Here is a 27,090-nt window from a genome sequence, read left to right as displayed (position 1 = left end):
GATTGAAATTCTAGTGGGGCTGCATTTCAGGAACAGTGGCCATAATTCTGTAAGTTTCAAGTTACTAATGGATAAGAACAAGAGTAGCCTTTGAATGACATTAAATTGGGGTGAGGCTGATGACCATAATATTAGACGGGAACTAGGAAATGTAGACTGGGGAGAGCTATTTGAGGGTAAATCCACATCTGGCATATAGCTTCCTTCTAAAGGTCAATTGATTAGAGTTCAGGAACAGCATGTTCCTCTGAAAATGAAGGCTAGGGGTGGCAAGGTTTGAGAATCTTGAGTGACAAGAGAAATTTAATACTTAGTCAAAAAAAAGGAGGTATATGTAAGGTTTAGGAAATTGAAGACAGACAGAATACAAGAATTTAATACTTAGTCAAAAAAAAAGGAGGTATATGTAAGGTTTAGGAAATTGAGGACAGACAGAATACAAGAATACAAGAACAGCAGGGAAAATCTCAAACAAGGAATCAGGTGGGCTAAAAGGGACCATGAAATGTCTTTGGCGAAAAGGATTAAGGAAAATCCCAAAGTGTTTTACATATATCCAAGAAGTAAGAGGGTAGCTAGAGAAAAGGTAGGTTTACTCATGGAGAAAGGAGAGAATTAATGTGTGGAGCCGGAGAAGTGGGTGAGATCTTTAACAAATACTTTGTCTCTGTATTCACAAAGGTGAAGGACCTGGTGGCTGTTGAGCCTCAGGAGGGGTATGTTGATGTTCTAGGACAAGTCAGTATAAAAAAGGAGTTGGATGGTTTGAAAAGCATTAAGGTAAACAAGCCTCCAGAATCGGATGGGATCTATCCCAGAATGCTAAGGGAGGCAGCTAGGAAATTACTGGGGCCTTGTAGAAAATTTTTGTGTCCTCTTTACTCACAGAAGGTGTCCCAGAGGACTGGAAAATAGCCAATGTTGTTCCTTTGATTAAGAAGGGCAACAGGGATATTCTGGCCAGTGAGCCTTACATCAGTGGGAGAGAATTTATTGAAGAAGACTCTTAGGGATAGAATTTATTCATATTTAGAAAGAAACAAGCTCATTAGCTATGTTTTCATTTTCAAAGTTTACATTTTAGTTTGGAGTATCCCCTTTTTTTCATTCTCACAAACAAATTCATTAGCTGGTTCAATATTTGTATTGACATGTGAATTATTTAGATGCGCCTAGAATCAGAATTGGATCATTACCCCTCTATTAAACTTAAATTTATGATTCACATTCACTAATTTCACAGACACCCCAGCAATTAAATTAACATAACAGAATACACAAGCTAACAGTGAAAGTTAATCCCAAAATGACTGACAGACACATCTCAAGACACAAAGCCATCAATCTAAGCAGGTCTTCCATAGACTGTTGAGGCCACATGAAAAGCATTTCCTTTATATACCCACAAAGCTAGAAGATTTTAAGTTGGTGGTTACTTCTTTTTTCACTGCATTTGATTGATTTAACAATTGACAATGTTCATTTCAATAACAACTGATTACATTCTCGGCAGTGTATAAGGTCTGAATCTTACAAGCCTTAAACCAGAAATTCCACAAGCATTTATAAGATGTTCCTCACCTCAGTGTCTTCACATTTTCCTGGTTCCCAATCAGCTGAATATCCCTTTAAGTAGTATGAAAATGCTGTCTCTGCTTTGCAGCTGACAGCTGTTCACCATCCTTTCAAACTCTTTCTTATCGGTCTCCTGTAACCCCCCCCCCACTTTCCATCCATGACAGAGGAATTTGTGCTTCTCCAGAGCTAGACCAGAAACTTCCATTTTATCAGCCTGGCCCCAATTTGATTAAGGTTACCATTAAACTTGTCACTGCTTCTCTAACCATAGGCTGTTTCTCTCCCATGTTTGCTGTTGATGGGCAGCACGGTGGCACAGTGGTTAGCACTGCTGCCTCACAGCGCCTGGGACCTGGGTTCAATTCCTGACTCAGGCGACAGACTGTGTGGAGTTTGCACGTTCTCCCCGTGTCTGCGTGGGTTTCCTCCGGGTGGTCCGGTTTCCTCCCACAGTCCAAAGATGTGCGGGTCAGGTGAATTAGTAAGGGGTAAATGTAGGGGTATGGGTGGGTTGCGCTTCGGCGGATTGGTGTGGATTTGTCGGGCCGAAGGGCCTGTTTCCACACTGTAAGTAATCTAATCTTGATAGTTGCACTGAACACTGGAGAGAGAATCAGCCTGTGCTTAAAGAAGCAGCATTTCAGAGGTACTGTCAGTTATGGAGATTAATTTTTTTGCCTGGGCACTGGCAGGTTTCAGGGTGAATTTTCTCTTCTCCCTGTGTTTTTGGAGAACTGTTTTGATTCCTTGGAGATCAGATTTTCGGATCAGTGGAATCTCTTCAGGGGTAGAAGGGACCTATACAAAAAGAATGGATTGCAGCTGGATTGGAAGGGGCCTAATATACTGGCAGGGAGGATTGCTAGACCAATTTGGGAGATTTAAACTAGTAAGGTTGGGGGAGTGGGACCCAGGGAGATAGTGCCGAAAGAGGTCAATCTGAGACTGGTACAGATGGGAAAAGGAGCAAGTCAAACCGTTAGGGCAGGCAGGAACAAGGTAAGAGTGATAATTTAAACTGCATTTACTTCACTGCATGAGGCCTAATCGGGAAGGCAAATGAACTCAGGGCATGATTAGGAAGATGGGACTGGGATATCATAGTAATTGCAGAAATGTGGCTCAGGGATGGACAAGACTGGCAGCTTTATATTCCAGGATATAAATGCTAGAGGAAGGACCAAAAGAGGGGCAAGAGAGGAGGGGGAGTATGTTTTTGATAAAGGATAGCACTACAGCTGTACTTAGAGAGGATATTCCTGGGAATACATCTAGGGAAGTTACTTGGGTTGAACTGAGAAATAAGAAAGGGAAGATTATCTTATTGGGATTGTATTATAGACCCCCAATAGTCAGCGGGAAATTGAGAAACAAATTTGCAAGGAGACTTCAGTTATCTGTAAGAATTTAAGGATGGTGATGGGAGGGGAGTTTAACTTTCCAAACATAGACAGGGATTATCATAGTGTTAAGGGTTTAGATGGAGAGGAATTTGTTAAGTGTGTACAAGAAAATTTTCTGATTCAGTATGTCGATGTACCTACTAGGGAAGGTGCAAAACTTGACCTACTCTTGGGAAATAAGACAGGGTAGGTGACTGAGGTGTCAGTGGGGGAGCGCATTGGGGCCAGCAACCATAATTATATTAGTTTTAAAATAGCAATGGAAAAGGATAGGCCAGATCTAACAGTTGAATTTCTAAATTGGAGAAAGGTTAATTTTGATGGGAATAAGCAAGAACTTTCAAAAGCTGATTGGGGGTAGATGTTTGCAGGTAAAGAGACAGTTGAAAAATGGGAAGTCTTCAAAAATGAGATAATGAGAGTCCATAGAAAGTATATTCTGGTTGGGGTGAAAGGAAAGGCCAGTAAGTGTAGGGAATGCTGGATAACTAGAGAAATTGAGGTTTTAGTTAAGAAAAGGAACAGGAGAAATCGAGTGAATCCTTAGAAGAGTATAAAGGCAGTAGGAGCATACTTAAAATGGAAATCAGGAGGGCAAAAAGAGGACATGAGATAGCTGTGGCAAATAGGGTTAAGGAGAATCCAAACGATTTTTATAAATGCATTAAGGACAAAAGGGTAACTTGTGAGAGAATGGGGCCCATGAAAATCAGCAAGGCGGCCTTTGTGTGGAGCCACAGGAGATGCAGTGAGATACTCAATGAGTATTTTGCATTAGTGTTTACTGTGGAGAATGAATTGGGAGTTATAGAATGTGGGGAAACAGATGGTGACATCTTGAAAAATACCCATATCACAGAGGAAGAAGTGCTGGATGTCGTGAAACACATAAAAGTAGATAAATTCCCAGGACATGATCAGGAGTACCCTAGGACTCTGTGGGAAAATAGGGAAGTGATTGCTGGGCATCTTGCTGAGATATTTGGATCACTGATAGTCATAGTTGTGGTCCAGAAAGACTGGAGGTTGGCTAAGATTGTGCCACTATTTCAGAAAGGTGGTAAGGAAAAGCCAGGGAACTATTGACCAGTGAGCCTGATATCAGTGGTGGACAAGTTGTTGGAGGGAATCCCAAGAGACAGGATTTTGATGTATTTGGAAAGGCAAGGACTGATTAGGGATAGTCAGCATGGCTTTGTGTGTGGTAAATCATGTCTCATGAACTTGATTGAGTTTTTTGAAGAAGGAACAAAGAGGATTGATGAGGGCTGAGCAGTAGATGTGGTCTATATGGACTTCAGTAAGGCATTCGACAGGTTCCTCTTAGGAGACCTGGTTAGCAAGGTTAGATCTCATGGAATACAGGGAGAACTGGCCATTTGGATATAGAACTGGTTCAAAGATGGAAGACAGACGATTGTGGTGGAGCGTTGCTTTTCAGACTGGAGGTCTGTGACCAGTGAAGTGCCACAAGGATCCGTGCTGGGTCCTCTACTTTTCATCATTTATATAAATGATTTGGATGTGAACATAGGAGATAAAGTTAGTAAGTTTGCAGATGACATGAAAATTGGAAGTGTAGTGGACAGCAAAGAAGATTATCTCAGAGTACAACAGGATCTTGATCAGATGGGCCAAAGGGCAGAGGAGTGGCAGATGGAGCTTAATTAAGATAATGGTGAGGTGCTGCATTTTGGAAAGGCAAATAAGAGCAAGACTTATACACTTCATGGTAAGGTTCTAGGAAGTTTTGCATAACAAAGAGACCTTGGAGTGCAAGTTCAGAGTTTCTGGAAAGTAGGGTTACAGGTAGATAGGATAATGAAGAAAGCATTTAGTATGCTTTATTGTATTGATCAGCGCATTGAGTATAGGAGTTGGGAGGACATGTTTCAGCTGTAGAGAAGATTGGTTAGTCCACTTTTTGAATATTGATTGCAATTCTGGCCTCCTTCCTATCGGAAAGAGTAGAGTGGTGCTGGAAAAGCACAGCAGTTCAGGCAGCATCCGAGGAGCAGGAAAATCGATGTTTCAGGCAAACGCCCTTCAGGAATACAGGCAGGGTGCCTGAAGGGTGGAGAGATAAATGAGAGGAGGGTGGGCGTGGGGAGAACGTAGCATAGAGTACAATAGATGAGTGAGGGTGGGGATGAAGGTGATAGGTCAGGGAGGAGGGTGGAGTGGATAGGTGGAAAAGAAGATAGCCAGTAGGACAGGCCATGGGGACAGTGGTGAGCTGAAAGTTTGGAACTGGGGTGAGGTGGAGGAAGGAGAAATGAGGAAACTGGTGAAGTCCACATTGATGCCCTGGGGTTGAAGTGTTCCGAGGTGGAAGATGAGGCGTTCTTCCTCTAGGCATCGGGTGGTGAGGGAGCATAGGTAGAGGAGGCCCAGGACCTGCATGTCCTCAGCAGAGTGGGAGGGGGAGTTGAAATGTGAGTCACAGAATGGTGTGGTTGATTGGTGCGGGTGTCCCAGAGATGTTCCCTAAAGCACTCTGCTAGGAGGCGTCCAGTCTCCCCAATGTAGAGGAGACCGCATTGGGAGCAACGGATACAATAAATGATATTGGTGGATATGCAGGTAAAACTTTGATGGATGTGGAAGGTTCCTTTAGGGCCTTGGATGGAGGTGAGGGAGGAGGTGTGGGTGCAGGCTTTGCAATTCCTGCGGTGGCAGGGGAAGGTGCCAGGACAGGAGGGTATGTTGTTGGGGGGTGTGGACCTGACCAGGTAGTCACGGAGGGAACAGTCTTTGCAGAAGGCAGAAAGGGGTGAGGAGGGAAATATATCTCTGGTGGTGGGGTCTGCTTGGAGGTGGCAGAAATGTTGGCGGATGATTTGGTTTATGCGAAGGTTGGTAGGATGGAAGGTGAGCACTGGGGGGGGGGGGTTCTGTCCTTGTTCCGGTTGGAGGGGCGGGGTCTGAGGGTGGAGATGTGGGATGTGGACGAGAGGCGTTGGAGGGCATCTTTAACCACATGGGAAGGGAAATTGCGGTCTCTAAAGAGCGAGGCCATCTGGTGTGTTCCATTGTGGAACTGGTCCTCCTAGGAGCAGATACGGCGGAGGCGGAGGAATTGGGAATACGGGAAGGCATTTTTGCAGGAGGTAGGGTGGGAAGAGGTGTAATCCAGGTAGTTGTGGGAGTTGGTGGGTTTGTGAAAAAATGTCAGTGTCAAGTCGGTCATCATTAATGGAGATGGAGAGGTCCAGGAAGGGGAGGGAGGTGTCAGAGATGGTCCAGATAAATTTAAGGTCAGGGTGGAATGTGTTGGTGAAGTTGATGAATTGCTCAACCTCCTCGCGGGAGCATGAGGTGATGTCAATGCAGTCATCAATGTAGCGGAGGAAGAGGTGGGGAGTGGTGCTGGTGTAATTACAGAAGATGGACTGTTCTGCGTGGCCAAATAAGAAACAGGCATAGCTGGGGCCCATTCGGGTGCCCATGGCTACCCCTTTGGTCTGGAGGAAGTGGGAGGATTCGAAGGAGAAATTGTTAAGGGTGAGGACCAGTTCGACCAAACGAATGAGAGTGTCAGTGGAAGGATACTGTTGGGGATGTCGGGAGAGGAAGAAACAGAGGGCTTGGAGGATGGAGGTGCAGAGGGATTGGATATCCATGGTGAAAATGAGGCATTGGGGGCCAGGGAAACGGAAGTCTTGGAGGAGGTGGAGGGCATGGGTGGTGTTTCGAACTAGGAGGGATAGGACAGTGTCGAGGTAGGTAGAGATGAGTTCAGTGAGGCAGAAGCATGCTGAGACAATGGGTCGGCCTGGGTGGTCAGGCTTGTGGATCTTGGGAAGGGGGTAGAACCGGGCAGTCCGGGGTTCCCAGACTATGAGATTAGAAACTGTGGGTGGGAGATCTCCAGAGGTGATGAGGTTATGTATGGTCTGGGAGATGATGGTTTGGTGATGGGGTGAGGTCATGGTCGAGGGGGTGGTAGAAGGAAGTGTCCTCAAGTTGGCGTCTGACTACAGCGGTGTAGAGGTCAGTGCACCAGACTGCCACTGCACCCCCTTTATCTGCTGGCTTAATGGTGAGGTCGGGATTGGAGCAGAGGGAGTGGAGGGCTGCGCGTTGTGAGGGTGATAGGTTCGAGTGGGGGAGGGGTGTAAACAGGTTGAGGCGGTTAATGTCCCGGCAGCAGTTGGAAATGAAGAGGTCGAGGGCAGGTAATAGGCCAGCGCGGGGTTCCAGGTGGATGGAGTGTGTTGGAGGTGAGTCAAGGGGTCCTCGGAAGGTGGGCGGGAGTCCAGATTGTGAAAGTAAGCTCGGAGACAGAGGTGACGGAAGGAATGTTTGACGTCACGGTGTGTATTAAATTAATTGATGCGTGGGCGGAGGGGGATAAAGGTGAGTCCTTTGCTGAGGACTAATCGTTCGTCCTCAGTGAGGGGGAGGACTGGAGGGATGGTGAACACTCGGCAGGGCTGGGAGCTGGGATCTGGTGTGGGTGTGGAGCTGGGAGTGGGGGCGGAGTCTGTAACTGGAGTGGATGTGGTGGTGGGGGGAGTAGGGGTAGTGTCATGAGCAGGGTTGGTGTTCCCCTCAGGGTTCTGGGGGGCAGGGATGGTGACAGTGGGATCTGGGAGGGGCATGTCAGCAGAATGCAGGTGAGTGGCGTTGGTGGGGGAGGAAGTGGTAGCAAACATGGCAGTGGCGGGGGGGGGCGGAAGTCACTGAGCGTGTGACATCAGCGATGATGTGAGGGGCGGAAGTGATGTCACGTGTGGTTGTGAAACATGAAAGGATTCAGAAATGATTTACAAGGATGTTGTGAGGGTTGGAGGATTTGTGCTAGAGGGAGAGGTTGAATAGGCTGGAGCTGTTTTCCCTGGAATGTCGGAGGCTGAGGGGTGACCTCATAGAGATTTGTAAAATCATGAGGGACACGGATAGGGTAAATAAATAAGGTCTTTTCCATGGGGTTGGAGAGTCCAGAACTAGTGGGCATAGGTTTAGGGTGAGAGGGGAAAGATATAAAAGGGACCTTAAGAGGCAACATTTTCATGCAGAGGGTGATGTGTGTATGGAATAAGTTGCCAGAGGAAGTGGTGGAAGCTGGTACAATTACAGCATTTAAAAGACATCTGCTTGGGTATATGAATAACAGAGTTTAGATGGACACGGGCCAAATGCTGGCAAAGGGGACTAGATTAGGTTGGGATATCTGTTCGGCATGGACGAGTTTGACTGAAGGGTCTGTTTCCGTGTTGTTCATCTGTATGACTCTATCTCCAGCATAGAGAATTGTGCATGCTTAATTCTTGAGATTTTGAAGACAGTTCAATCTTTTTTTTGATAAATGGAGGTAGTGTAAGAAGATGGAATTAAAGTTGAAGAAAACGCCATGATCTTAATGATTTGCAGGTGTAGTCTCAGAGAGCCAAATGGCCTTATCCAATCTCTATTTCATGCATAAATATATATAACACAATAAATTAGTTAGATTAAGTGCTAAAGTATAATTAAGCTGAATATTAAATGTTCCTTCACTGGGTGGTATGAGGCATCATTTTTTAATATTCACTCATGGGACCCGGGTTCAATTCCCACCTCAGGCGACTGACTGCGTGGAGTTTGCACGTTCTCCCCGTGTCTGCGTGGGTTTCCTCCGGGTGCTCCGTTTTCTTCCCACAGTCCAAAGATATGCGGGTCAGGTGAATTGGCCATGCCTGTAGTGTTAGGTAAGGGGCAAATATAGGGGTATGGGTGGGTTGCACTTCAGCGGGTTGGTGTGGACTTGTTGGGCCGAAGGGTCTGTTTCCACACTGTAAGTAATCTAATCTAATCTAATCAAAAGTGGATGTGGGCATCACTGGATAGGCCAGTGTATCCCTAATTGCCTAAAGGGCATTTAAGAGTCAACCATATTGTCTGGAGTCACATGTAATCCAGCACCTTCCTGTCCTAAAAGCCATTAGTGAACCGGATAGGTTCTGACAATCAGTATGGTTTCATGGTCATCATTAAACTCTTTAATTCCAGATTTTTACTGAATTCAAACTTCATCTGCCATAGAATGATTTGAAGCCAGGATCTTTGAACATTACCTGAGTCACGAGATTAATAGTCTAGCAATAACACCACCAGTCCAATACATTCTGGATTGGTTTGGATCACTTGAGTGGTTTAAAGTGACGTTTTAACAGTTTGATTTTACTTCATGAAAAATATGTTCTTTCTAGCATTTTGGGAGATTTTTATGACTGTGCAAGAAGGAATGGAGTACTTGGTGGTAGCGGGGATTTGGGGGGTAGGTGGTGGGTGGTGTTGGTGAGGTTGTGTAGCAGGCATGATTACTTAGATCATTCCTGAGTTTCAGCATGGAACAGGTTTAATAGACCTGTTGTGCTTTCTCAGCGTGCCACTTTGATTCATTCCTTATTCAAGCCTCCATCTTTTGGCCATTTTCTGGTGCCAAGTATGTTAATTTTCAGAAAAAATTGCAAGTAATTATTTGATTAACAAAGCTTTCTTTTGTGTTTTTCAGAATTTCTTAGAAACCGTGAGTTCAGTTATATCTTTTGAGTCAGTAAATACGTGGAGAATTCTCTCAAATACCAGCCAAAGCAATACCAATCCTAGTTCTCAATTATTGCAGTCAGTAGAAAATTTTAATACTCGGCTCAAGTTGCAGAATAACACATTACGTATTAAGGAAAATAACCTTGAACTCAGTGCTAATAGAATTGTTCAACAGAATGACGTCTCTGATTTTAATGTCACCTTTGCTAACTTTGCCGCTGTGGAATATTCCAATTTAAGTGCTAATATATTCATTTCGTCTGAAGAATTTTCAGATGCAGCAAATGCCACAATAATCAGTATCGCATATCCAACATGGATTGACATTTTACCCAATACCTCAACTTTTGGTAAAAACTTCTTGATTAATAGTCTCGTCGTGACAGTAACAATAAATGCTGAGAATCCTATAAACATCAACATGACCTTCTCACCAAGAAATCGCACATTAGATTTCAACAGTGCCACGTGTGCGTTTTGGGATTTTAGTGGCAATATGTGGAATGATACTGGCTGTGAATCCGAAATAAGGGAAGAAGAAATCATATGTCACTGTCAGCATTTAACATCCTTTTCTATTTTAATGTCCCCTGATACCAAAGACAGCCTGGCTTTGAGTTACATCACCATTATCGGAGTTGCCATCTCAATTGGAAGTTTACTGATCACTATTATTATCGAGGCCATAGTGTGGAAGCACGTGACCAAAAATAAAACCTCATACATTCGCCATGTTGGAATTCTGAATATTGCAGTAAATCTGCTGGTCGCTGACATATGGTTCATTGTGGCTTCAGCTATAGAAACAGGAAATATACAGGCTTGCACAGCTGCAACTTTCTTCATTCATTTTTTCTATCTTGCCTTATTCTTCTGGATGTTAACCCTGGGCCTGCTGCTTGTCTATCGTTTACTATTCCCTTTCCATGATCTCAGCAGATCAGTTATGAGGGGAATATCATTTGCCATTGGTTACCTGCCTCCATTGATAATCTCGATCATCACAATCGGAGTTACCTTTCCAAGAAACAGTTACACCAGAGAAGATGCCTGCTGGCTCGGCTGGGAGACCGAATACCCTCTGCTTGCATTTGTTATACCTGCATTGGTTATAATCGCAATCAATGTCATCATTCTGATTATAGTCATTTTTAAGTTGCTGCGACCAACAATTGGGGATGGATCCAGAGCCAATAATCAGGAGAGCGATGCATTCAAACAGATTGTGAGAAGCATTGCTGTGCTAACCCCAATCCTTGGACTCACCTGGGCGTTTGGAATACCAACCTTTCAACAAGATTCCCCTCTTGCTTTCCATTATATATTTACAATTCTCAATGCTTTTCAGGTGTGTATTATTTAAGATTTCTAACTTTTGACTTCCTACTGGTTAACCCATATTTATGCAATAGAATTCATCAGGCAGTTATCAACAAACTGTGATCCTTTAGTTTAGTACTTTCTGTATCTGGAAATGATGAAAATCCGACATCAAATCAGCCCAGTGCAGCCAACAGAACAAAAATATTAAAACCGTAAGAACTACAGATGCTGGAAATCAGGAACAAAAACTGAAATTGCTGGAAATGTTTAACTGGTCCAGCAGTATCTGTGGAGAGAAATCAGAGTTAATTTTTAAGGTCTTTCTTCAGGACCCCATTCTACACAGATTTCTCTCCACAGATGCTGCCAGATCTGCTGAGCATTTCCAGCAATTTCTGCTTTTTGAGCAAAAAGGATTAGTTTTCTTGACAATTATTCTCTATGGTAAGGAAATGAACTGGAATATCACTATTTCATATGGGATTTGTTTATGTAGTGTCTCACAGAACTTCCCTAAGTTTGTCCAGTATACTTTTTGAGGTCTACTCATTATAATGTGGAGAAAGGAAGATATTTTAGTCTTCCATAGATTACCAGTGGTTCTACATATATATATTAATATTATTTCCTTTTAACTTTGGATGTTCGCATTTTCAACTCGTGACAAATGGATTTTTCTGTTTGTCTGATGGGTTTGGTGAATTCTTTTCAAACAACCTGATAGGAAATTTGCCTTTAGGATGAATGGGCTTTTGCTTATATTAGGAAGTTAAAAATCAACAATATTAATAATTGTGAATTAAAGTTTCTGTTCTAGGTTCCTTAGTAGAAAATATATGGGAAATGCCTATTGCTTAGAAGAAAATGATTTATTCATTTTCATGTTCCATAGTCGTCTATGGATAAAACAAAATGGACGTATAAAGCAGTGTTCCCAAGAAATAGAGGGGTTAGTAAAGGAAAAGTAACTTAGAGCAAGGAATAGTAATTGTCCCAGTCCAAAGATTTCATAAAATCCTGAAGAGGTTATTTGAAGTTGAAATTGGTTAAGCACAGATATATGATAACTCCGGGTAAAAGTTATCAGATTTTCCCAGTGTGGAGCTGATGTCACAGTTAACGTAAATCATTTGAAGTACTCGATGAAGACATTTTATTCTCTGGGTGAGTACAGTATAAAGTGTGCTTTTGGGTACTGTAAAGGAGATTTTTGGGAATTGATCAGATGATATGTTACTGTGTGTTCCAAAACATTTAAGTTTTTCTTATAAGTAAACAGTATGGTTTATTTTATTTTCCTTTCATTTCTTTGATTTGATAGACTTTTGTTTTATTGTTAAATGAGTGCTTCAGTAGGAGACCACCTTGTTAAAAAGAAATCAAAACCATATATGATATATCAAGCCAGATTTAAATCCGGGATTTGACTTGTCCAGAAATATTATTAGCTGAGATCATGAAAACGCTTAGAATATTGTGGAATGATTATCTCTGTGCATCATGAGGCAAAATTTGGAACATGTGAGGTATTAATTGTGGCAGAGTTAGATCATGGGGTAAGTCTTTGCCAAGTCAATATTAAGTTTCATATCACATAAAGATGCCAGCAAATAAGCCAATTTCTGATTAAAGCTGCTAGGTTTGAATCCATGTGAGTATCTGCACCTTCATGGCTAAGTAAGTAATTATAACATGATAAGGTTGCAGTCTCAGATTTTACTGTTTTTTGAGATTTATGGGCTCAGAAAATCTGGCAGTAATATGGAAGATAAGGTTGCAGATGATAATTGCATTTCCAAAACAGCTTGTGGATACAAAGGTAGCAGTGATTTTCCTGAACCATTTTTGTCCAGCAATCATCAGAACAACTGCTGTGATCTCCACAGCCTCTTCTGCTCACTGTGTCTAAACAGCCTCATCCTCTGTCTCCAGGTCCTCTTCCTCCTCATTCTTTCAAGGCTTGTTCCACCTTTATTTCTGGAGTTTTTCCTTGACAATGGTTTCTTTGTGATGGCTCCTCCCTTCCATGACAATCTTCCGTGAAATCTCCAAACCTCTTTCTTCTTGCAATGTCCAGAACCCAATCCATTTGATCAGTCCCTATGACCCCACACTTCATTATAATACTGACTCCCTGTAGTGATCTCTGGGAACTCTCTGTAGTGATCTCTGCACTTTCTTCCAGAGCTCTTCCTCATTTTGTCCAGAACTCCTCCTTAAAACTTTCCTCTTGCCAATTCCAGAACACCTCCACATGACCTCCATACTTCATCTATTCACTCTCTTCCTTGTGATCTTGGACTATGTTGTAACCTTCACAGCCTCTTCCCACAACTTCCTTACTGATCAAACCACACACCCTCTCGCTGTGATTTCTCTGCCCAACATCTCCAGATCCTCCGTGTCCTATTCTGCTGCAGTCTTGTGGATAAGCCCTTCAGTTTGGTCAGCTTCCATACATGAAACGGAGGATTAAAACCACGTTTATCTATATTTCACAGCCACTGTCTATCCACTCTCCATTCCCATCTCATGGTATGTATCAAAACAAGGAAATGCTGTTTGGAACGCATTAGGGAGAATTAGAACATCCAAATTTGGGGCATAGCTCCAGTGGGAGAGTGATTATAATGAGCAATACACAGGAGGACATAACAGAGATATAGACAGACATCTCAAAAGATTGCAGCCCATGTTCCAGAATGGGATAAGGTCATGAAGTGATCTGAAAACACAAATGAGAAAGTTAAGCATTATTGATCACCTCTGCAGAAGAAATCTGCAGTAAGAGGGAGCAGAGTTGGTAGGCTTAAAGCCAGCCAAGCAACATGCTTGATGTTGTTCTGCAGATTCACCAGAAATTTGCTCTGAGAAGCATTCTGTTAGATATTATTGCTTGAAAGAAACCTATGCTTTTAGCTTCTATTTCAGTATGAATAAAGTATTGACAGTTTTTCTAATAGTTAAGATAATCATTTTAAAAAGTGTTTACAATCTAAAGATCTATTGATTAACTGCTTAAGAATTATCTTCATTTTTTAGGGATTCTTCATTTTAGTCTTTGGAACATTCATGGACAATAAGGTGAGCCATTGATGCCATTTCCACCGCTTTTCTAACATTTCTGTTTTCACTTCACTTGATGAAATGCCTTGTTTTGCTGTTAATGTAGGTACGTGAAGCCTTGCTGAAGAAGTTTTCATTGAGAGGATTTTCTTCAAGATCAAAGGTGAGGTTATGAAACTAAGAATGACAGCAATATGCATATGAAACCGAAAAATATATTAATGATTTTGGTAGAAACCTTTCTCAAAGCTAACATGGATATAATTGGTTTGCTATTGTAATAATGAACAAAACAAAGGATATTAACAGTGTATGTGATGTATTTTTATATATATATGTATGTTTAACACAATGTCCCATAGCATGATCCAGAGAATGAACAAGAGGAATGGATACTTGAAGACTCTTTGTAAGGAATGAGATTAGTGTAGGTTTTTAAGGGAAGGTAGAGGGATAGAGAGAGACGGACAGTCTGGGAATGAAATTCTCAACCACTTAGGTTGAACCCTGAGGGATTAGCAAGAAGCTTTTCTGCAATCAGAGGGCAAAGGAAGAAGAAACAAGATGAAGAAGTGTTTAGTGAATGACAGGGCACACTGAGTAGCTGAGAGGAATGGAGGGATCTTGAGATACTTATTCACAGATCCCTGAAGTTGGCAGAATACATAAATAGGATAGTTAAGGCATGTGGGACACTTGCTTTCATCAGTCATGGCATAGAGTATAAGAGCAAGGAGGTAACATTGATGTTGTAACGAGCATTGGTCAGGTCACAGCTGGAGTACTGTATGCAGTTCTAGTCACCTTATTATGGGAAGGATGCGAAAGCACTGCTGGGGATACAGAGAATATTGCCTGAGATAGAGAAATTGAGCTGTAAAGAGAGACTAGATAGCTTGAATTGCTTTCTGTAGAGCGCAGACTGATGGGGGCATGATTGAGGTGTGTAGGAATACCAGGGGTATGGCAGGGTGAATAGAGAGAATCAACCCCTTTGTTTGAGGGGCCAATCACAAGGGGACATGGCTCTAGGGCGAGGGGCAGAAGATTCAGATGGGATTTGGGAAAAACCTTTTTTAACTCAGCGAGTGGTAAGAATTTGGAATGCACTACCTGGCAAGGTAATGGAGGCCAGAAACCTTACAACCTTTAAAAAGTATCTGAATGAACAATTAAAATATCATAACATTCAAGGATATGGGACAAGTACAGGAAATTGGGATTATTGCACTTTTGGTGGTAGTTATGTCAGTAGAGACCCAGTGGGCTGAAGGGCCTTTTCTGCACTGTATGAACTTTGAAGCTGTGAATATAAAGGAGAGGAGTTATACAAGGGGGACCAATTTGGAACACCAAAGGATAAAGATAAATACTCAAGATTGGAAAAGGCTCTAGAGATGAGGTAAACCTGAGACTATGTGTGAAGTGAAGAAAAATCGGGGTATGCATTGATAATCTGCTCCATATTTAACCACACTAAAATAAAACTGTTACTGATCATAGAACCACAGGCTTCAATTTTCATTCCTGGGTTAGAAGTGCAGAGTCGTGAATTTCATTGTTCTGTGAATCTAGCTGGGGATTTTCAGTGCAGGATTTTGGCATTCTTTGGAAGGTGGGTCAGTCAATCCCAGGATAACAGCAGATGCTGGCTGGGTCTAAGGTCTAACTCTAGGCAACAGCAATATACTACCACTTAACAAAAAAAGGATTGAAAGTAATTCCAGTGGTTCTTATTCATTCCAACACACACACACACACAGCTTAGATGTGAAGAATGGGACTTGTGTCTGATCTGACAATAGAATGCTCAGGCATAATTTACCGATTTCTCTTGCAAAGTGTGGAGGGCAGTGTGTCAGGTTACAGCTAATAAATAGTTCTCTACCATTGTATTAACTTTGCTTTTCACTGGTTATCATCTCATTAAGGGAGCAACATTTCGCCGAGCATTTCATTGCAGACATGATGAGAAGAGACAGCAACTGTCTCAGGCAAACTCATCCCATTATTATCCCTTCTTCCACCTGTCTCACCACTGCCAGGATGGGGATAGTCCCAGCTCTTGACTACAGTACTCCATCAGTAAGAGGGCATTCCACCAATTAAAGAGCAAACAAAGCTCACTTAGCATCACTAAGACTGTCTATGTAGATCTGAGGTAGAAGCAAATTACTGCCAATGCTGGAATTTGTACTGAAATCTCAGCGAGTCAGATAACTTGCGTAGAGTGAGAGCAAGCTAATATTTTCAAGTCTATGACTTGGAGGTGCCGGTGTTGGACTGGGGTGTACAAAGTTAAAAATTGCAAACACCAGGTTATAGTCCAATAGGTTTATTTGGAAGCACCAGCTTTCAGAGCGCCGCTCCAACCACCTGATGAAGGAGCAGCTCTCTGAAAGCTAGTGCTTCCAAATAAACCTGTTGGACTATAACCTGGTGTTGGTTGATTTTTAACTCATTTCAAGTCTAGATGCTGCCTGGTCTGTTGTGTTTACCAGCACGTTTGTTTTCAATCTATATAGACATGAATTTGATTTTGCAACTCCTTTTTTGCCTTTGTTACATCTAGACATGACCAAGGCTCACCCGTGCCAACCCATGCAACCTCATGCCATCTTTCCATCCCCAATGCTGTCTCATACCCATGCCTATTTCACTCACAGTCCTTTTGCTTTCACCTCCCAGTGCCAACACTTTGAGTATTTTCATGTACCCATGCACATTAGAGAAAATACTCAAATTTCTATTTTCTAGACTGCAAAATATTGAGAAAAGCACTTTCATTCATAAATATTCATTTTGACACTTGTTGATACTTCTCTGCTGTTGTAGACTCATCTTGACAGTTCATCACTTGTTGACCGTTCTTGGCAAATTGGTCAATAACAAAGGATTGATATATAATCTTGTCCACAGTTCACAATCCCAAAGGCAACTGGTCTGCCCAATGCATCTGTGACTACCATCTTCAAAGGATCCCTGACCACCAGACTAAAATGGTCTGGGACCATAGAAGTACCTCAATTTCTCAAGGAGATGGCAATGAGAATAGACCTGTTCTTAACCAGTCTAAGATCTGAACTACAAACACCAGGGACTTGAAAATCTGATTTCAGTGGAGATCATTTAATTGCCAGCTTCTTCCAGGAACTGCATGTGGTGGAACTGTAGTCCAAATCCAGCCCAATCCCACAACTGCAAAAATTAAAGATGCAAAGTTTGAGAATGGACTTTGAACACCTAATCTCTTCAGGCAGTTTCAACACTGTAGGTATCATTACCATCTTGACAAAAATTGGCTGATATTTTGTCTCAATTAATACTCTAATTCCATTATGAGGAATATTGCTGTTCTCCAATTTTGACTGCCTCACTAGCCTTGGTCGGAAATAAAAGGAGCTCAGATTTTCCTTGTTTAAGCCACATTGGTTTGATTACATTTAGCCAAACTATGCAAGTCAGGTAGCACCTATGACTACCATAAGTCAGTTTTGCTGGCGGCTTTTAAAAACAACTTTAGTCCATGAAAGACGCAGGTATTATTTGAGTGATGGAACTCAAAATAGTCACTGGACCTGAAACATTGACTCCTTTTCACTCCATAGTTGCTGTCACACCTGCAGAGCTTCCCTGGAAATTTCTGTTTTTGTTTCCTATATCTACAGTTCTCTATAATTTCTATATTTTGTATCTCCTTGAAATTGTTCAATTTTATGAAGTAAATTTGATTTTACTGATTTACTGTAGTCACATGTACCTAAATACAGTGAAAAGCTTTGTTTGTGAGCAGTACAGGCAGATCATAGAAAGCAAGAACATTCAGATCATAGGGTGCTTAGACAGAGTGAGGCATTCAAGTTACATTGCACAGGAGGTGATTTAAAAGAACATTATTAGCAATTTTTACAAACTTAGAATTTAGGTTGCAAAGTGTGAAATGCTTACAAGAAATTAACAAGTTTTGAAAAGATTTGTAGCTCAGGTTGTAGTTCTGGATGTAGATTTGCTCGCTGAGGTGGAAGGTTCATTCCCAGACGTTTCGTCACCAAATAGAAAGTGGGCAATATCAGTGGTGCTTCATCCGGAGGCTCAATGATGTTACCTAGTATGGTGACAAAACATCTGAAAACAAACCTTCCAGCTCAGCAAACAAGAAATGTTAGAATAAGATCTGCTGTAGAGAGCTCGCAAGGAGTTGCCCAATGTCGAGATCATCTTAAGTTCAATGGACTGAACCTTCAGTTTATTGGTAACATCCCTGTCTCTGAGTTTAAAAATGAAATGCATTGAAATAATTTTGTTTTTTGGATGTGCCAGCTCTGGATATTAGGTTGATAACTGGAGGGATGAATTGTATTGAATATATATGAATGGATCCAATTCCTGATATACCTGGTGACTGGACACTAAAATATGAGGATAACAATATGATAAGATATTTTGAAATAATTAGCAATGTTCCCAACTACCTTAGATCCAATAATGGGTTGATGTTGCAATGTGATAAACTGCAGATACTATATTATAGATTGGTGGCACGGTCATTTGGTCAGCTCGGCTGCCCTTAAAATCATTAGAATGCTAATGAATTACTTTTGCCATTTTCAAACAACAGGTGTCTGGACACAAAATGACATGGAGGTAAATTGTCTGCTGATGGCTCCCTTTGGGAATTATGTAAATTTGAAAAAAAAGCCTAATTGTCACAATCTTGTCTCTACAAGTGGTGCTTGTAGAGACAAATCTCATGATTTGTCATTACCAGCTGATTGCTGGTAATTTCCTGAGACATGCTCCCAGTGAGCTCTAACCCTTATCAAATCCCTCTACAGGGAACAGAGAAATGGGAAAAGCAGGAATAAAAGTGAGAACTGAATAAACATGTATGCGACCATACATTAAAACATGTTTTCTTTTGTTTTTCAGACTAGTCAGAACGTTTCTACTGCAAAGCCTTCCTCAAAACCTCATCCTCGATTTCGTGCTAAAAGGAGTAAGTATAATAATGAACTCGAACAAAAAAAAGGAACCACAAATGAAGCTATCCAAAAAATATTTTATGCAATTAGCAGTAATTTAATGATTGTTACTGAAGTGAAGAGATCTTGCTCTGTATAATAAGTGATCAAATTGGCCCTAAATTTCTACTACATGAAGATTTCGGGTGAGAAACTGCATTTGAGTTTCTCTGCCCATCTGCACCAGAAGAAAACTTGGTGGACTTTAATGGCCAAGCATGAATGGAAGTCAGCAGGAAGAAATATATTATCATGCAGGTCTATGTCTGCCTGTTGACAGAGAGTAAATGTATGCTTGAGTCCCTGAACTTATAAGAACACCAAGAATTGGGGAATGATAGCCTGTTCCACAATTCAATATGATCACTGCTGAACCAGCAAACATCTTTCAATCTTTAACCATCTACCTTTTCAACATCCTGAACATTATAATACAACCTTCTCAACTAAGGTAATAAATTACTGAATCTTTGTTCCAATGCAATTGTTTTTAAACTCCACACAGTATCCCACATGTGGTCAGTTGCAACAATTATTCATTATTCTTCTCTTCAGCCTCCTTGCAATAACAGCCAACATGCTATATTGCCTTACTAATTGCTTGCTATACTTGCATAATAAAATTCTGCATATCTTGCATGGGTACACCTTTGAACACCTACACCTACAGGCTTCACAGTTTTTCAATTTTTATAACCAAAGGGAATAACTTTACACATCCCGACAATATAATTCATTTGTCAGCTTGTTATCCACTCAATTCATCAATATCTTTGTCCCTATATCAGACTATATCCCTTTGCAGTCGCACTCTACCATATCCTCTCTACTGCTAACCTTTGCTCTAAGCTTTATATTGTCAACATTCTTAATGCATTACTCTCTGTTTATTCAACTAAGTCATTGATGTACATTATAAATAATTGAGACCCAGCACTGACACTTGTGGCACTCTACCATGCACTGCCTGCCTAGTTAAAAATATCACATATATGTATATTACTGTTTTCTGTTTGATAATCATCTTGTTGATATATTGCTTTCAGCTCCATGAGCCCTAACTTGACTATTTACCTTTTGTGCAGCATAATACTTCATGCTTTTTGGAAATCCAGATATACTACATCAACTGATTGCACTTCATTTAACTCTAGTCACAACCTCAAAAAGTTCCAATAGATATATCAAATGGGATATCCATTTATTAAACCGTATTGGTTTATCCTAATCATTAAGCTTTTCTGACAGTATTGCTCAAATTTTCTTAATAATAGATCCCAATTTTTCCCTAATAATTGATGTTAGGCTAACTGGCCTGTAATTTCTAGTTCCTCTCTCCCTCTCTTCTTGAAAAAAATTGTAACATTTGACAATTTCCAATCTGAAAGGACCATTCACAAATCTAAGACGTTTTAGACAATGGCAACCAGGAAACTGACTCTCTTTGCAGATATCTTTCTTGGAAGCCTAGGGTGTAATCCATTGGGTCCGAAGGATAGGAAGGTATTAGACCCTTAAGTTTCCCCAAAACGTTAATATTCTTCACTCCCTTTAGCCCCTAGGTTACCATCTATTTCTGGAAAGAAAACTGTGTCTTCTACTGTAAAGAGAGACTTAAAATATTTGTTCAATGCTTCAGCCATTTCTTTATTCCCCATCATAAGTTTTCATCTCTCTGCTTCTAATGGACTGACATTTATTTTAGCTGAGAAAAAGCGAGGCCTGCAGATGCTGGAGATTAGAGTCAAACTTAGAAATGCACAGCAGGTCAGGCAACATCTGAGGAACAGGAAAATCGACGTTTCGGGCAGGAGCCCTTCATCAGGGTTTATTTTAACCACCTTAGCTTTACTTTAATATGTTTATGTACTTGTAAAAGATCTTACAATCAGCTTTTCCATTTCTAGTCGACATGTCTCTGATTTTACTTTTTCTCTTCCTATTAATGTGTTGGTTATCCTTTACTGGTTTGTAAAACACATCTAAACCTGAGATCTAAAACCTGCTGTTTTATAAGCCTTTTTTCACTCTAATATTATCCTTAATTTTCCCAAGTGAACCAACAGATGGTTATGTTTGCTGAACTCAGTTTCAATGTATTTTTTGTTGTTGAATATTTTCAATTATTTCTTTAAATTTTCTAACTGTTCACTTCCAGCTATATGCATTTAGTCTATTTGCCCAATTAATCTTAGCCTGCTCTCCTCTCATACTCATATAGCTGGCTTTGTTTAATTTAAAGATCACTGTTTAAATTTGTAGTATCATGTTCAAATATAACATTGAGTTCAATTTGTTTTATTCACTTTTTCCCAGAGCATCATTGACTGTGACATTACTTATTATTTCTGCTTCATTACACGATATTTGAGTTAAGATGGCTTTACTGTAGTTGACTATTACTTCAAGAACCAACACAGGAAAGTTTATGCAAACTTATCTTCTGCTGCACTCCTGCCAATTTTTATTATCCCAGTTTATTGAAGATTAAAATTCCATGTAATAATTTCTTGTTTAATGCTCTGCATAATACAGTAATTCCTATAAAGAGGGATATAAATTAGCCCTTACAATGTTTTCTAACAATTGCATTTTCTAATTTCCACCCATATTGATTCTACTTCATGATCTTCTGACACTATATCTTTTCTCACTCATGTCTTTATGTCCTCCTTTACTCTCAAAGCTATTTCTCATCATTTGCCATTCTGCCTGTCTTCCCAAACATTATGAACCTTGGAATATTTATTTCTCACTCTTGATCACCATGCCTCTTTAATCGCTACTAGAACTAAATCATTTACCTTAAATTTTGTCATTTTCGTTTATCTTATTGCAAATGCCTGAAGCATTTAAGAAAGTTTTGCTGTGTTATTACTTCGGAAGGCAATATAGCTTTAAGGCAACTTGGTGACATCGTGGCATGTGACATTGTTATAAAGGTCTCCATCTTATTTTTTTCAATGAAATTTTTAACACAGTCTTGTTGTTCAACTTTGCCAAACAAAGTCTATGCTCTAGTGCTAAAGGTTGCTTTCCCCCCTCTTGGTAGATTGTGCAGAACTTTAGCATTGTGTTTGACCTTGACTTGTGTCTCAAACTCTACATTGGATCCATTACTAAGACTATCAGCTTGCACCTCAGCAATATTTGTCTCATGCACAGAGTCATGAACTGCCCGTTTTATTTCATTCTCTACAAATGCTGTCAAACCTGCTGAGTTTCTCCAGCACTTTCTGTTTGTATTCCTCATTTCTGACTTCCATTACTGTAGTGGTCTTTTGTCAACCATCCAAATTTCAAAGCTCTGCTGTATACCAGGAATCCTGCTCCTTCATCTTCTAGCTCTTATCAATTTCAATTATTTTCTCAATCTGCCTTAACTCTCACTATGTCTGCCAGTTCCTGTAGATCTACATTCCAGAACATGCCCTCTAGTTTTTCCATCTCACCCTGTCATCATTTCATTAGATTATAACCTTCAGCTTTCTCAACTCCATATTTTTATGACTTTCCACAATCCCTTCACACCACATGAAAAGCTCTTCATAATTCACTTTTAGGATCACATCTTCAATCTTTACCTTTTTATTATTTTACTTTGCTTTACCTTCCTTCCATCACTACTAGTGTCCTAAAACCAAGCCATTTCAGATGTTTCTATTGCATCAAAAGGTGCTATGAAGTGCAAATTATTGTTGTTGTTGTAGCCCAATGCCGTAGTTTAAATAAAAGCTGAACAGATAAGTTAATTTAGAATAATCCAGTGTTGTTGTCTGAATTTCAACTCTTCCTGATCTTGTTGTTTTCTTCACTCTTTCAGAAAGTTACAATTTAACTCAGCAACTTCACTCAAGTGATAACAACCCATCTCTTAGCTATTCAAGTCTGAGTTAACTGCTGGAACTCAATACATCAAACTGAGCATATTTCGATGCAGGAGGAAAAATTAAAATGCATTTACATCCCTAGAAAACATTTTAGAAATAATTCAAGAAATAAAATATTGCTTATCTGAAGAATGTAAGAAATTAAAATGCGTAAAACTATGTACCATGGGACATGAACAATGATTATTTTAATTGCAATCAGAAATATCTTCTTGTGTCTTGAGGAAATAGTTCTTATCAACAAAAGTAAACATAAGAGCAAGTGTGGCACAGTACTGCCTCACGGCGCCAGGGACCTGGGTTTGATTCCAGCCTTGGGTGTTTTTCTGTGTGGAGTTTGCACATTCTCCTGTGTCTGCGTGGATTTCCTCCCACAATCCAAAGATGTGCAGGTCTGGTGAATTGGCCATGCCCATAGTATTCAGGGATGTGTAGGTTACGTGCATTAGTCAGGGGTAAATGTAGGGTAATAGGGAAGGTGTCTGGGTTGGTTATTGTTTGGAGGGTTCGTGCGGACTTGTTGGGTCACAGGGCCTACTTCCACACTCTAGGGATTCCATAATGTGATGTAAACTCATGATTGCCTGCAATGCTATTAAGCTCATTTTAAGATTATATTAATATTAGAGACTTATCCATTAATATAGATTCTTCTTTTCTTATAATCAATCTATTTTTGCAGACAACATTGTTAGTATCTTTAGAAAAGTGTTTTCCTGTCTTGTTTAATTGTTAAAGTGCTTATCCCTCTTTTTCTCTCTCCTTCCCCTTCAAATACCTTGGGTATTTTCCACCAGGCCCTACTATGGGTCTGCTCAGAATCCCTTAAATTCTTGGGCTTCAAATGTTTACAAGAATGTAAAATTGGTGTAGGGCACTGAAAATTTACTTGATTTTCTGTTATCTAGAATTTTGGTGAAACTTTCCTCAGGAAACTTACATTCTGGTTTGTTCTCAATAACTCAGGTTGGCACAGTTGTTCTGGTAGGATTAGTTATAGGAAAAAAAATGAAAAATGCCTGCTGCCAAAGATGATGTCACGATGGCTCAGTGGTTAGTGCTGCTGCCGAACAGCATGAGGGACCCAGGTTCAATTCCAGCCTTGGGTGACCATCTGTATGGAGTTTGCATGTTCTCTGTGGGCTTCTGCCGGGTGCTGCTGTTTTCACTCACAGCTCAAAGATGTGTGGATCAAGTGGATTGGCAATGCAAAATTGTCCCATAGTGTCCGGGGATATGCAGGCTACGTGGATTAGTCATGATGAATGTGGGATGCGTTGCTTCTGGGTTGGATGCTCTTTGGGGGGAGTCGGCGCAGACCCGCTGGGCTGAATGCCTCTTTCTGCAATATGGAGTTCTAGGTTTACCAGGAAGCTGGGTAATGCTTTAGTAACCCCGTCCTCCCTCCATCACTCCCTTCCTCCTCCACCAATCTCCTCCAATATCACTACATACTACAACTCACCCCTTTGTTTGCACAGCTTGCTGTTTCCTCAAAGGCAAAAGCCATTCCATGGATTAAATTTCATGGATCTACAACACAAAACCTTCTACAAAATAGAAAAGGAAAATAATTGTCTTGCTCATCTTCAAATAAATTCTAAAGCCTTTGTTCATCTATATGAAATACTCAGTGAACTCAAAACCATTGAGTAACGTGAAATAAAATACTTGAAAGGAAGCATATGAGAAAATAATTTGCATTTTATTTATAGTAAATGTAACTAAATTTAACAATGTGGTTAGGTATAAACTGCAATTACAGTTATTAGCATAGGATTGCTGAATTTTACGCTAAAATGTCTTTTATAGTAGACTTGAAATCTCTTTTTTAACTTGTGAATTTAAAATTCTTTTGAATAATTACTTAAACTTATGAAGGAGTAGCTCTGGTTTAAATATTACGAATATATTACTGTGAATGGAATTATATCCAAACAAAATTGTCATTTAGAAATTACCATGAAGTTCAAATATGAATTTGTTCTGTTCTTTTCATTTTCTTCATATAAGATATTTCCTCTGTGTATTTTTATGAAATTTGTGATTACATGATACAACTCTTTTTGAACACAATTTGTTAGTTAAAGAAGGAATGATATAATAAAGAAACAAAACCGTTTGTAAAGATGGGACCTTCAGTGTAACATTATTGAATTTTCTCTGTGCCATTTGAGTTACATGACAGCTGATTTGTGAAGCAGACTGATGCCAACAACGTGTTCAATTCCTACAACAATTGAGGTTACCAAGAAGGATTGTCCTTCCCAATGTCTCTTCTTGCCTGAGCCATGGTGAGCCTCAGGATAAACCACCAGCAGTCATCTTTCTCGAACAAGAAAGAACCCCTATGTTCTCTAAAATTATGGTGACCTAAGTTTTACATGTAGAATGCAGATTTATAGATGTTTTTGTATTATTATATGTTTCATATTTCAGTAATTATTGTCTTCTGGTAATCTTTTAAATGATGATGGTAAAGTAATACATTTCAACTTATCCACCAAAAACTTGATAGGAACATGGTGTCAGCATGGCTCAGTGGTTAGCACTGATGCCTTATTGCGCCAGGGACTTGGTTTGAATTCCAGCTTGGGACGACTGTGTGTGTGAAGTTTGCACATTCACTCCGTGTGTGCATGGGTTTCCATCAGATGTTCTGGTTTCTGGTCTAGAGATGTGCAGGCGAGCAGATTAGCTGTGATAAATGTGGGGTTACAGGCAAGTGGTTGGGGGATGGGTGAGGGTGGGGAAGAGGCAGGAGGGCTGTGTTTAGATGGATTGCTTTTCAGTGAGTTGGTGCAGACTCAATGGGCCTCTTTCTGCACTGTAGGAATTCTATGAACAGGGATATAACTGCAAGTTGTAGGCTGTTGCAATTAGACAGAGGATGGTTTGGAAAACAAACAAGGGGATAATTCAAAAGTAGAGACTGTGCTGAAGAGCAGAATAGATGTGCTTGAAGTTAAAAACACAACAATGACACCAAATTTGTATCATTGCTCCATGTTTGACAAATGAACACTATGCTTATCCAGCCACTTTAAGGTGAAAGGGCCAGCACAGTCAATATGTAATGGAGTTCAGGGTTTTCTTGGCCATTCCCATGAATGTGGGAGAACTACGAGCAGTAATATGTGTCCTTGTTGGCACTCTGGGTACTGATCCACCAACACAGCTGTATTTTCATCCAGTCCTGGCTACCAGACATAACTTCTCACCAACATCTTCATTTTGGACACCCCTGGATGATCCTGGTGGAGTTCAGCCAGTATCTGCAGTGACCTTTGCTCAGGACGATCACTCTTGCTCCCCATAGTAAAATGACATTCTCTACTTTGATGTGGTCTCACCAACTGCAGAAAGGTTTCTGTTCTTGTTGTGATGGCTCTTTTATTTCCCCCATCACCACCAGGTGTTTCAGTTTTGCCAGGACCAGAACTTTTTATGTCCACAGTCTGATATTGTCAGTGGTGAATGAAGGATATCCAGAAAGTTTAAAATCAAATGAAACTCTTCCAGGAAGGCACCACCGATGGTGTATCTGCCAGCAGGAAGCGGCTCAAGCCATCCGCATTTGCTAGTTGGCCTCCTGGACAGTGTTTCACCTTGTATTTATAAGCACTTTGAATGAGAACTCACTGCTGAATTTGACCTGAAGCTATGGACAGCACAGACTTGTCCTCTTTGAGTACACCTAGCAAGGGTTTGTGGTCTGTTACTACTACAAATGTATGTCTGTAAAAGTATGGGTGGAACTTTCTCACACTAAAGATTACTGCCAAACCATCCTTCTCTATCTGGATGTATTTGTGCAACAGCCAGCGTGAAGAAAATATATGCTATTGGATCTTCCCCTCTTTTGGGTGATCTGTGAGCCATCACTAACCTGATACCATAAGGGAAGGCAAGGTATCAGAAGTAGATCTTGCTTGGCATTATAGTACACCATCAGCTTAGAAGATGATAGCCGCTTCTTCACTTACCTAAAGGCTACGTCTTGGCTACGAGACCATTTCCAAGGCTGACCCATTTTCAGTAGCAGATATAAGATGCCAGAATGGAGGCCAGATTATGTATGAACTTTCCATAATAATTCACCAAACCCAGGAAAGATCTACACTCCAGGGCAGGCGTGGGAGCTGGGACACCTTTGATCGCCCTCACTTTATCTTCCAACAGGCGTACCCTGGGCTTGTGGACTGTGCAGCCCAAGTAGGTCACTGGGGGTGCCTGAAACACATATTTTCCCCTTTTAAGGTGTACATCCACCTT

The 27,090-nt window shown here is 40.7% G+C and overlaps 1 protein-coding gene across 1 annotated transcript in view; it reads left to right on the top strand.

Moving 5' to 3' along the window:
- LOC132833043 (adhesion G protein-coupled receptor F5-like) overlaps nt 1–24,867 on the top strand; it is an 81,644-nt gene extending 56,777 nt beyond the window's left edge. The window contains exons 13-17 of the mRNA XM_060851276.1: nt 9,481–10,863; nt 13,881–13,922; nt 14,011–14,067; nt 18,834–18,900; nt 22,749–24,867. Of these exons, the coding sequence (XP_060707259.1) occupies nt 9,481–10,863; nt 13,881–13,922; nt 14,011–14,067; nt 18,834–18,900; nt 22,749–22,822 (1,623 nt within the window). The 3' untranslated portion in view covers nt 22,823–24,867. The remainder of the gene's footprint in view (nt 1–9,480; nt 10,864–13,880; nt 13,923–14,010; nt 14,068–18,833; nt 18,901–22,748) is intronic.
- Nucleotides 24,868–27,090: the final 2,223 nt, after the last annotated feature.

This window comes from Hemiscyllium ocellatum, chromosome 3 (genome assembly GCF_020745735.1).
Source record: "Hemiscyllium ocellatum isolate sHemOce1 chromosome 3, sHemOce1.pat.X.cur, whole genome shotgun sequence".
NCBI classification, from domain to species: domain Eukaryota; kingdom Metazoa; phylum Chordata; class Chondrichthyes; order Orectolobiformes; family Hemiscylliidae; genus Hemiscyllium; species Hemiscyllium ocellatum.
The sequence above is the reverse complement of the archived record's forward strand: the minus strand, read 5'-3'. Positions and strand labels throughout refer to the sequence as shown.